Raw genomic sequence first — 12,116 nt, 5'->3', positions numbered from 1 at the left:
GTGTACAGAGGCAAAATAATGAAAATTGTTTCAGTGTCCAAATACTTATGGACCTGACTGTACATGCACACTCACCATCCACTTTAATAGGAACACCGGCTCATTTATTCAGCTATCCAATGTTGTAGCAGCACAATGCATAAAATTCTGCAGATACAGTTCAAGAGCTCCAGTTACTGTTCACATCAAACTTCAGAATGAGGAAACTGTGTGACTTTGACTGTGGCATGGTGGTTGGTGCCAGATGGGCTGGTTTGAGTATTTCAGAAACTGCTGATCTCTTGGGATTTTCACACTCGACAGTCTCTAGTGTTTGCGCCAAATTATATATATATATATATATATATATATATATATATATATATATATATATATATATATATATATATATATATGTCCGGAAGTATTTGGACAATGACAGAGTTTTTGTGATTTTGCCTTTATACTCCACCACAATGGATTTGAAATAAAACAATCAAGATGTGATCAAAGTGTAGACTTTCAGCTTTATTTTAAGAGGTTCCACAAAAATATGGCATTTACCATTTAGGAATTACAGCCATTTTAAGCAAAGTACTTCCATTTTCAGGGGCTTAGTACTTAATCCCTCTTAATCACATTTGGCCAACTACCCATCTAGCACTATTAACTACTACCAGAATGATGGGAAGAGAAAAGTATGGTGAAAGAAAGGAACAGCTCATGATTCAAAGTATACCACATCATGTGTCAAACATGGTGGAGGGAGTGTTATGGCGTGGGCATGTATGGCAGCCAATGGAACGGGCTCACTGGTGTTCATTGATGATGTGACTGCTGACAGAAGTAGCAAGATGAATTCTGAGGTGTATAGGGCTATACTCTCTGCTCACCTTCAGCCAAATGCTACAAAACAGAGAGGACGCTGCTTCACAGTGCAGGTGGATAATGACCCTAAACATACTGCGAAAGCAACTCAAGACTTTTTGAAGGCAAAGAAATGGAATATTCTTCAATGGCCAAGTCAGTCACCTGATCTCAACTCAATAGAGCATGCTTTTCACATACTGAAGACAAGACTGAAGGCAGGAAGACCCACAAACAAGCAGCAGCTGGAGGTGGCTGCAGTGAAGGCCTGGCAAAGCATTTCCAGGGAGGAAACTCAGAATTTGAGCTTTGAGAACATGGGCTCCAGACTTCAGGCACTCATTGACTGCAAAGGATTTTCATCCAAGTATTAAAACTGTGGTTATATGTTTACAATATTTTTACAATTATGTCCAAATACCTTTGAGCCCCTGAAAATGGAGGTACCTTGTTGAAAATGGCTGTAATTCCTAAATGGTAAATGCCATATTTTTGTGGAATCTCTTAAAATAAAGCTGAAAGTCTACACTTCGATCACATCTTGATTGTTTTATTTCAAATCCATTGTGGTGGTGTATAAAGGCAAAATCACAAAAATTGTCATTGTCCAAATACTTCCAGACCTAACTGTATACATACATATAATATAATGTGTATGTGTGTGTGTGTGTGTGTGTGTGTGTGTGTGTGTGTGTATATAATTACATACATACGTACAAGTAGTAGATGCAACACTTGACTGGACTGAAGTTACAGGGGAAACTGGCATGTCTTTTCCATGCTGATCATTCTGTGTTTCATTCATCTTTTAAGACCTTTATACTCAATGAAGACATTCTGAAGTTTTTAGTTTGTAATCTAGACTACAAGTCCTTCTCAGCAGACTTAATCTCTCAATCTAGACTGTTACTACTCAGCCTCCTCATTGTTTGCACCATACCACAAAACAGGTTACTGAATCTCTACCACAAATTCTCAATGGCTGTAATGTTTACAAATGACTTTACACAGCACATAAGTATAGCATAGCAGATCTCATAACAAAAGAAATATTCTACTGTGAAAATGTACATGCATTCTTGTCAAACCTGCCATGTTCAATCTCTGTAACAATGATTCTTAATTTTTCAAATCTCTCTCCACATATTGTTGTTGTAAATGAAGAGTTCAAACAGGTATTTGTCTTTGCTGTAGGCTGCATGTATGACTATAGCCTCTAGGAAGCCTTCATTACTAATGTTATCAAGTAGCAACCATTCTGGAAGGGGTGCTTAAAAGGAGCGCTAAACAGCTAGCAAAATACTGTTCAGTGTCTGCTGTCATTGGCAGCCATCATACACGGAGAAGATGCTGCTATTTGTATCCTTGATAATCTTGATACAGTCCAATTTTGCCTCTGTACACAATCATAATGGATTTGAAATGAAGCAATCAAGATGTCATTGAACTGTAGACTTTCAGCTTTAATTCAAGGGATTTAACAAAAAATATTGCATTAGCTAAGAATTGTCTAAGAATTACAGCCGTTTTTTCATAGTCCCTCATTTTCACAGGATTCCATACTGACCCACAGAGAGTCTGTATCATTTGAAAACCATCTGAGCATTTGTTTGATCTGAGCAGCCCAATAATAAAGCTGCATGTTGGGTAAAGATCTGCCTCCACACTACTTTGGCTTGAGAAGAGAAGTGAACTTGATCCTGGGTTTTTTTATTATTCCATATAAACTTACTAATAGCTGCATTCAAACCCTTAAAAAAGTTATGGTTCAGATAACAGGGTATAAACTGAAATCAATAAAGTAAATGGGGGAGTACATTCATTTTAATCTTGTCATTAAGGGTGAATAGTTCTTAAAGAACAAATCCTTTAAATCAGGGGTTATGTGTATGCCCAAATAAAGAAACCCAGAGGCAGTGATGTAAAAGGGACATTGTAGTTTAATATTTTGTGGGGCGTTTAAAAACATGGCTTGGGATTTCCCTAAATTTATTTTGCATCCACTAAACTGGCTATACTGATTAATTGTCTCCAACACACAAGGAATTGATGATTGTGGCTGCCTCAGGTAAAGAAGGACGTCGTCTGCATATAATGATATGCGGTGTTCCATCCCACCTGCCTTCACCCCCTGGATGCCATTATTCATGCGAATACTTTCTGCCAAGTGTTCGATAAACAAGGCAAACAGTAGTGGCGACAGGGGGCAACCCTGACGGCAGCCTCTATGAATTGAAAATTTACCTGATAATAAGCCATTGGTGTTGACCACAGCTGTTGAATCAGAGTAAAGAAGCCTGACTAATCTGATGTAGTTAGAGCCCAAGTTGAATTTGTCCAACACTTGAAACAAAAACCTCCACTCGACCCTATCAAATGCTTTTTCTGCATCCAGAGATATTATAGCAGCCGGGTCAACATCTGTATTCAACCGAAGGTATTATATTCAGGAGACGACGCACATTGTCTGAACCATAGCGAGATTTAACAAATCCAGTTTGGTCAGGTTTAATGATCTTAGGTAGAATTCCCTCCAGACGACGAGCTAAGGCTTTGGCCACAATTTTAAAATCTACATTAAGTAAACTGATTGGGCAGTATGAGGCACAGTCCAATGAGTTCTTTCCTTTTTTGAGGATCAGGCTAATAGAGGCAGTCTTCCAAGAACCTGGCGTAAGGCTGTGTTCTAAAAGGTTATCGACTGCAGGCATGAAAATAGGAGAGAGCTCGTACCAAAATTTTTTTTATAAAATTCCAGAGGAAAACCATACAACCCTGGCGCCTTCCCACTAGGCATAGATTGAAGAGCCGGGATGGACATAAGGAAGTGTACAGGTTCTCATAAAAGTCTTTAAAACTCGAATTAATTTTAACCGGATCATATGAAATCACTCCATCAGTAGTTTTAATAGCCTTAATGGATCTTTCAGCTCGTTCACAGTTAAGTTGATAGGCTAAAAGATGGCTAGGTTTATTACCATATTGATAAAACCTTTGCCTATTGGTATGGTCTTAAAAAGAAGAACACTATGGAGGAGGTAGGCATATCATTGTCAAAGTCTGCAGTCAAGGGATGCATTCATGAATGTAGATATAGTTGGTTTACCTCAAGATGCAAACCACTGGTAACAATCAAGAACAGAAAGGCCGGATTAGACTTTGCTTAAAAAAAAAAAAAAAGAAAAATCTAAAGCCTCCTCAGTTCTCGTACAAGATTCTTTGGACAGATGAAATCAACATTTACTCAGAGTATGGAGAAGTAAAGGAAGTATACCACATCCCAAGTATACCACATCATTTTTCAAACATGGTGGAGGAAGTGTCATGGCATAGGCATGTATGGCTGCCAATGGAACTGGGTCACTGGTGTTCATTGATGTGACTGCTGATAGAAGTAGCAGGATGAATTCTGAAGTGTATAGCTCTGTACTTTTATGCTCTGATTCAGTCAAATGCTGCAAAACTGACACCTAAGCATCTTTTAGGTGTCAGGAGGAAATTCAGGTTTTGGTGATGTCCATTGGTTCCAGACTTCAGGCAGACATTGACTGCAAAGGATTCGCATCCAAGTATTAAAAATAATCTTTAAATTTATAATTGTTTTTGTCCAATTACAATTGAGCCTGTGAAAATGGTGGGACTATGAAAAAATGGCTGTAATTTCTAAAAGGTTAATGCAATATTTTTTTGTTAAACCTCTTAAATTAAAGCTGAAAGTCTACACTTCAATCACATTTTGATTGCTGTATTTCAAATCCATTATGGTGGTGTATAGAGGCAATATTACAAAAATTGTTACTGTCCAAATACTTATGGATCCATCTGTATATATAAATCTCAAGATTAAAGTTGCAAAGTGTAAATATCAAGCAGGTTAGTTTTTAAAAATTTGCTTTGTATAGACTTTTCACATGCTTTGGGAACCACTAATGTCATTTGTAGAAAGAGAGCTCTTTTTGTCAGGAATTTTTGTTGCTCATTTATGTTTGTCTGTGTTTGTCTCCTTGTAGGCGTTATCTCCAGCAAGAATCTCTTTTTTTATTGACTATCCTTTTCATGGCAAGGCAAAGTTACCATGGACCAGTTGTCCAGTGGCAATGAGTATGAGCTGGACAATTCATCCACCTTCATAGTGGCTCGACCAAAGGGACCAGTGGGGAAGGACGAGGCTTTGCGCATGGAAGTAGATGCATTGGATAAAATGCAACATGAACGGAGACACAGAATCCAAGCCCATGCATCCCATGTGAAAGCACACCCTAATGCACAAGCATGCCTCAGCCAGCAGGAGAAAGACCTCATTGTCTTCCCTGACTCAGAACCCAAGAAAGAATCAGAGAAGGACACATTTTCAGACATAAACGTGGAGACATTGACAAATAAGGAGCTGGAGAAGCTGCTTTTGGATGATAACTTTGGCAGGCCCTCATCTCTGTTGCAGCACAACCTCAATGCATCAAACACAGGTGGACAAACTTTCAGTCCGTATCCTTTACACTGGACATCCATGCACTCCACTTCAAAATCCACTATGCCAACTCTGACTCACCTGCAGGGGCCAGTCTTTCCTTTCCAGTCTGTCCAACTCCCTGCCCAACAGAGCCCTTTCCTCCATTTTGTGTCAGTCCAGCCAGTCACTCCTCAGGTCTTTCAGCAGCCAGTCTTCAGTCCAGAAATGGCTAAGCTCTTTGACAAGATTGCCAGCACTTCAGAATACTTGAGGAATGGCAGGTCTTCCATCATAAGAGAGGATGAAAACTCTCTTAAAGTCAAGTCCCTGGAGCCTGTACTCCACCCTACTGATTCCCCCAGCTTTAGCCGCTTTGACTGGCTGGATCTGGACCCTCTCAGCAAGCGTCGAGTGGAAGTAGAAGAGATTCCTGATGCACTATGTGGACCTGTAATAGTGGAGTCTGCACCTGCAAGTGACCCCTGGGATGCAGTGCTGCAAGAGGAGACAGAGGTCAGGATGAGCAACAGTTCTTTAGCACAGGAAAAAGACAAGTGCACTGTAACTCCTCAACCCAGACGGGCATCTACAGGAATGGCAGTTACCAGGAACCACGTGTCTGCATCCTCTTTTCTACACAGCCAGAGTGACCAAGTATGAGAACCACTCTAACTACTAAGTCCTATGAAGCATTCATACAAACTTTATATGGGTAAAAGTTACGCACATGGTATAAAAAAGGATACTGATATGATTGTCAATTTCTTAAACTCGTATCAATAACAGTACTTTTATAAAAGCCACTTAAGTATATGTAACTTTAAAACAGTGTTGAACTCCCAAAAGAGCAAACTATTGTTCAGAAATCACAACTAGAGAACTAGATCCATTGGAACTAGGATCACATGGGACCCAACAAAAAGTCCTGGGAATTTTTTACTCTCATGTGAGAAGGGGTGAGCAGTCAGATATAAAGCTTACAGGACAAAAAAAATTAATGTTAATTGACATAGGAGCAAATTTAGCATGGGCACATCTGATATAAATTGGGATTCATTCATGGGTCATTCCCTGTCAATATAGATAGGATTGTTGCTGCATGTCTCAGATTTTTGTGCATTCTTTTTTATTTGTTGCTTGTGACCTACAACCAAAGTCTGTAAAGTATTTTGGCTAACATTATCTAATTTTTTCACTCCTCTGGAAAAAAAAGTCTTAATTTAAAAAAAAGTCTTCTCTGGGAAGTAATGTTTAGGATTTAATATTTTCAGAAATATTCCAGGCCAAATGCCAAATTTGGCAGACATAAAGACAAACTTGTTTTCTGTCTGTCCAAATGCTCAAAAGTCACCACAGGCCAGTTGGGCCAGTGGTGACTAAAAATTCCTTTTTTTTTTCTTATAGTGTAATCAAAAAGGGAAAAAGTTCTAAATTTCCAAACGTGAGTGATATTAGGTGCTTATAGACCCTGCTTTAATAGACACCCAGGCACAGTTTAGGTTTATGTAAACTATTACATTTCATTGACTTGTGTCAGAATCTGATGTGTGAACAACCAGTAGAATTGAAGATATTGACAAAATTACAAGAGAAGTTTAAAAATTTTGCTCTGTTTTAACATGCCCTGATGTTGGTGTTGACTCACTAGTAGAATCATGAAAAATTGTGTGAAGTATGTTTAAGGTATGGTCATGTTATGTTCCAAGTTGCAAGGTCTTTAAAATTGTCATATTTAATATGTTTGCAAATCCACTTTTGTTTTAGGACTTTTTCAAGCATTCAAAAATTTTCCTTTCTTAGTAGTTTACAGCTCCTCTGAAATCTTCTTTTCTCTCTGTTAACTTGGCTCTTTTTGTCTATAGCCATTACTAAATATACTTCTCCATATTAAATATTTTGCAGGTGTTGCGAGAGAAAAAGGGTTCTTGCATTTTAGCTAACTGTGTTAACACAGTCTGCTGCCATCAGCAGGTGAAAGGAAAAATTGCAACATGTTGGCTGGCAGGCCACTTATCATGCATTCTAAGAGAGCAGCCGTGGGCCTGTTAACATCTCTCTGTGGGCCATGTGCAACCAAGTTCTAACTTTCTGGCTGGTGACTTGAGGTTTTGTGTCAGTATTTCTAGTTAATCCTCTGTCCTCATGTTGCCATCTATTTTCTAATGCGCAGCAGTGCCTTTTGCAGCAAAACACCCCCACAAGAAGATGCTGCCACTTTTTTCCTCCTTACATAGTGCTGGTCCTTGTGACCAAACAGTTAAATTTTTGTCCTAATAAAGGCTAGGTCTTTGTCCTGGTGATCACCTGCAAACTTTATTCTGGCTCTTTATGTTGTTCTTGGAGCAGGCGTTACTTCCTTGCGAGCTAGCCTTTCAGGGGATGTAGGTACTCTCTTAATGATGGATGTACATATTTGATACCTGATGCCTCCAACTCCTTCACCAGTTTTTTTGGTTGTTGTCTTGGGGTTGAAACTTCAGCTGAACCTTTCGGACCAATGTTTGCTCATCCCTTTGTTAATTTGTGTCATTACATAAATTTCTGGAATCATCCAGACTGTTCAAAGAGACCGTCAGCTTGGTGTATGTAAACTTCTGACCCACTGGAATTCTTATATACAGTGCCATTAGAAAGTTTGTGAACCCTTTACAATTTTCTGTATTTGTGCATAAATTTGACCTGAAATGTGATCATCATCCAGTCCTAAAATGGATACCAGTTAAACATAGTTTTTACATTTATTTATTGAGAACAATTAACTAACATTAAATATCTTTTTTGTCAGAAAAAGTATGTGAATCTTTGCTTCCAGTAACTGGTATGTAGCCAAAACATTTCTGGTAACTGGTGATCAGTCCTGCACAATGGGATGGAGGCATTTTGCCCCATTCCTCCTTATAAAACTGCTTCAACTCAGTGATGTTGCATGAACTGCTCTTTTTAGGACCTTCCACAACATTTCCATTTGGTTAAGACTGTTTAACTATATTTCTTTGTTGACTTACTAGTGTGCTTAGAGTTGCTGTCTTGCTGCATGACCCACTTATGGTTCATGGACAAGTACCCTGACAACCTCCTGTGGAATTTGCTGGTACAGTCCAGAATTCATAGGTCCATCAATAATGGCAAGCCGTCATGGACCCAAACCATGACGCCACACCATGCTTCTTGCTTGAAATGAGGTTCTTATGTTGGAATACAGTTCTAATTTGGATTCATCTGTCCATGGAACATTCTTTCAGTAGGCTTTTGGCTTATCCACATGGTCTTGAGCAAACTTAAGACAGGCAGCAGTGTTCTTTTGGGAAACTACTGGCTTCCTCCTTGCTGTCCTTCCATGCACACTGTTCTTGTTCAGTGTTTGCCTGATGTGGTCTCCTAAACATTGACATTACTCAATTCAAGAGTGACCTGTAGGTCCTTAGATGTTACCCTGTGATTCTTTGTGGTGCCCTGTAATATTTGCCATGCCCTTGGAGTTATTTTTGCTGGATGACCACTCCTTGGGAGAGGAACTGTGGTACTGAATTTACTCCCTTTGTATATCATCTGCCACACAGTGGATTACTGGAGGCCAAACTCTTTAGAACTGGTTTTGTAACCTTTTCTAAAATAGTGAGCATTGATGACTCTTTTTCTGGGGTCCTCAGGAATCTCCTTTGTTCGAGGCATGGTACACTTCCATAAATCTGTTTGGTAAAGACCAGGCTTTATGTCTGGTTTATGTTCTTGACCAAGTTTATATTCTTGGAACATGGGGAGGACCTGCTAAACTCACACCTGATTGCCATCTCCTTGATTGAAACACCTGACTTCAGTTACCCCTTTACATTAACTCATACTTCTAGAGGTACACATACTTTTTCCGACAAAGATATTTAACTTTGGATAATTTTGCTCAATAAATAAATGTAAAAACTATAATGCTATTGTTTCATTTGTTTAATTGGGTTCTCTTTATCTAGTTTTTGGACTTGGATGAAGATCAGAAGATTCAGATCAAATTTATGCAGAAACGGGTTTCGATATGAGAGAGCAGCATGCACTTCACTACGGCTCCGTAAAAAATCTAATATAACTTCTTCATCATCTTTTTAGCAATTGTGAACATTGATAAAATTATAGTCTCACATCCTAGAAACTACTAGCCGACTTTAGGATTTAATTTGTCCAGTTTTCCAAACATGCCGGCCAAATCTCGGAAAACCGCGGACCAGGCCGCGACTGCCTCCAGCTTTAATGTTGAAGAAGCGCCTGAAGAAGATGCTCCAGAGGCGGGTAGTTCAGTCATCCTCAACTCGATCTCTTCCGTTCGCGCGGAACTTATTTCAATCAAATCAGACATTGGGGAAATCACAGATTCAAAGATTGAACAGCTCGCTGTAGCTATCAGAGGAGAACTGTCGGCATTTAAAAATGAGGCCAGCGCGGCAATCTCGGAGATTAAAGGTATGATGGACGATCGCGCTGCGAAATTAACAAGCCTGGAAAGGTATGCTTCCACTTCTTCTGACACAATGGTTAAGATGGAACAAGATGTGGGAATGCTAAAGCGTACCGTGGAGCAACTTACAGAAAAATGCACTTATCTCGAAAGCCGCAGCAGAAGACAAAATATCTGCATACTGAACATTAAAGAGGGTGCTGAATCTGGAGTAAAGCCTAGAGATTTTGTTGCCAAACAACTTGCAGAGGCCCTGTCGTTAGAGAAACCCCCGCACGTCGACCGAGCCCACCGAGCTCTCTGCGCCCGTCCTGGAAATGAAGAAACAACTCGAGCCTTCATTCTGCGCTTGCATTATGTCCACGAGATGGAAGAAATAATGCAAAAGGCAGCCAGGATGCAGAAGATTTTCTGCAGGGGCCAAAGAATCAACATCTTTCCGGACTATCCGCCTGCTGTGGTAAAGCGGTGCACACTTTTCAAATTCGCGAGGGAGTTGCTGAAGGATAAACCTGGAGTCAAATACGGTCTGCAATACCCTGCTAAACTGAGGGTCTCGCACAACGGCAAAGAGTTCTACTTCAGCGATCCAAACAAAGCGGTCAGGTTTGCTGAAAGCAACCTTGCAATTTCAGGACCAGTTTAAAGGATGTCGTTGGACTGAGTCAAGTAAGATCGGAATAATGTGACCGACGAACTTTAATGATAAGCATTGACTCTTACATGGCTGTTTACATGACTCTTGTTGTGTTATGTTATATCGAGATGCTCCCCTTGAACTCCTTATTACGGAGCTGTGCTGATAGGGGTTTTTGGAAGTTTAAGGTTTGATAATTTTTGAAGGTTTTTTTTTAGGTTTTATTTGACTGTATCTTTTGTATAATTTGTTATTATATTTTACTTAACCTGCTGTGTAATTCCGTATTGCGCCGCGAGTTCTAGTTAGTCGGTTAGATGACGGGATTTATGTTTAAGTTTTGGGGAATGTGGGATAGGGGCCTGTTTAAAATACTCCAAGGTAGTAAACAAGCAGTGAAGATGACTGGCCTGATTTTTAATCAAGCAAAAAAATAACAACTCAAAGTAACAGAAAGGGTCTCAAATTTATCTCATGGAATGTTAAAGGATTAAATCATCCCGTTAAAAGAAGCAAGACATTATCACATCTAAAATCTCTCTCCTCAGATATAATCTTTCTGCAGGAAACTCATCTCAAAGTGGACTAAAGGACAAACTAAAAGGTATTTGGATAGGACAGATCTATCAATCTAATTTTTCAGTTAAATCTAGGGGGGTTGTTATATTTCGAAAAGGGGTTCCATTTAAACAAAACGCTCTGAGAACAGATAGCAAAGGTCATTATATTATTCTGTCTGGTGAGATTTGTGGTTTCCCGATTACGTTAATAAATGTGTATGGTCCAAATAATGACGAACCAGACTTTTTTAGGAAGGTCTTTTCTCTTATCCCTAAATTATCCCAAACAAATCTTATTATAGGTGGGGACTTTAATTGACTTTAAATGTTCCTTGACACATATCTCGATAGATCATCGCTCAAAATCTCTTCGCAATCTAATTCATGAAATTTTTGAATGCTGTTGTTAATAATTCTAGTTTGGTAGACATATGGAGACTTATGCACCCAACTGAAAGAGATTATACATTTCACTCACATGTACGTAATGTATACACCCGTATTGATTTTTTTTTAGTGGACACCAATCTTATTTCCAATATCCTAAACTCTAAAATTCATGATATACTGATCTCAGACCATGCCCCAGTTTCATTTGAAGTTGTTTTCGATCAAACATCTTTTATCCGCCCTTTATGGAGGATGGATCCTCAACTAATTGATGAAGTTCATTGATTTCATGAGTTGAAATGAAAATGAAAACTGAAAACTGAAAATGCACTAAACCCCTCGTTAGGTACTTATAAGAAAATTTTACAGTTAAGGTACGAATACAATAATATGGTCTCTACTAAAACTTATTAACTTTTCATTTCATTAAACAGCAATACTTTGAATTTGGAGAGAAACCGCATAAATTACTAGCCAGACAATTGCATAAAATAGATAGTGAAAGGACAATTCATAAAATAAAGACCAAAGGTGGGACGCATTGTATTGCAACTAAAGAGATAAACCATTGTTTTAAGGAATTTTACTCAAAGCTATACTCTTCAGGCACTGATTTGGACCCACAAGTAATGGATACATTTTTACGTAAATGTAAATCTCCCCACGCTGTCTCCAGAAGAGCGGGCATCTCTTAATAAAGATATTTCTTTAGAGGAATTAAAGAACACAATAAATACTTTGAAGAGCGGAAAAGCTCCCGGTCCTGACGGGCTTCCAGTCGAACTATAT

General features: G+C 39.0%; 1 protein-coding gene across 4 annotated transcripts in view; it reads left to right on the top strand.

The window, feature by feature from the left end:
• pik3c2a (phosphatidylinositol-4-phosphate 3-kinase, catalytic subunit type 2 alpha) overlaps positions 1-12,116 on the top strand; it is an 89,960-nt gene that overhangs the window by 9,309 nt on the left and 68,535 nt on the right. For all 4 annotated transcript variants that reach the window (XM_053235039.1, XM_053235038.1, XM_026913684.3 and 1 more), the window contains exon 2: positions 4,857-5,950. In XM_053235039.1, coding sequence (XP_053091014.1) covers positions 4,922-5,950 — 1,029 coding nt within the window. In that variant the 5' untranslated portion in view covers positions 4,857-4,921. The remainder of the gene's footprint in view (positions 1-4,856; positions 5,951-12,116) is intronic.

The sequence above is a fragment of the Pangasianodon hypophthalmus genome, chromosome 6 (assembly GCF_027358585.1).
Source record: "Pangasianodon hypophthalmus isolate fPanHyp1 chromosome 6, fPanHyp1.pri, whole genome shotgun sequence".
Classification (NCBI taxonomy): domain Eukaryota; kingdom Metazoa; phylum Chordata; class Actinopteri; order Siluriformes; family Pangasiidae; genus Pangasianodon; species Pangasianodon hypophthalmus.
This window is presented reverse-complemented; position numbering and strand designations above follow the sequence as displayed.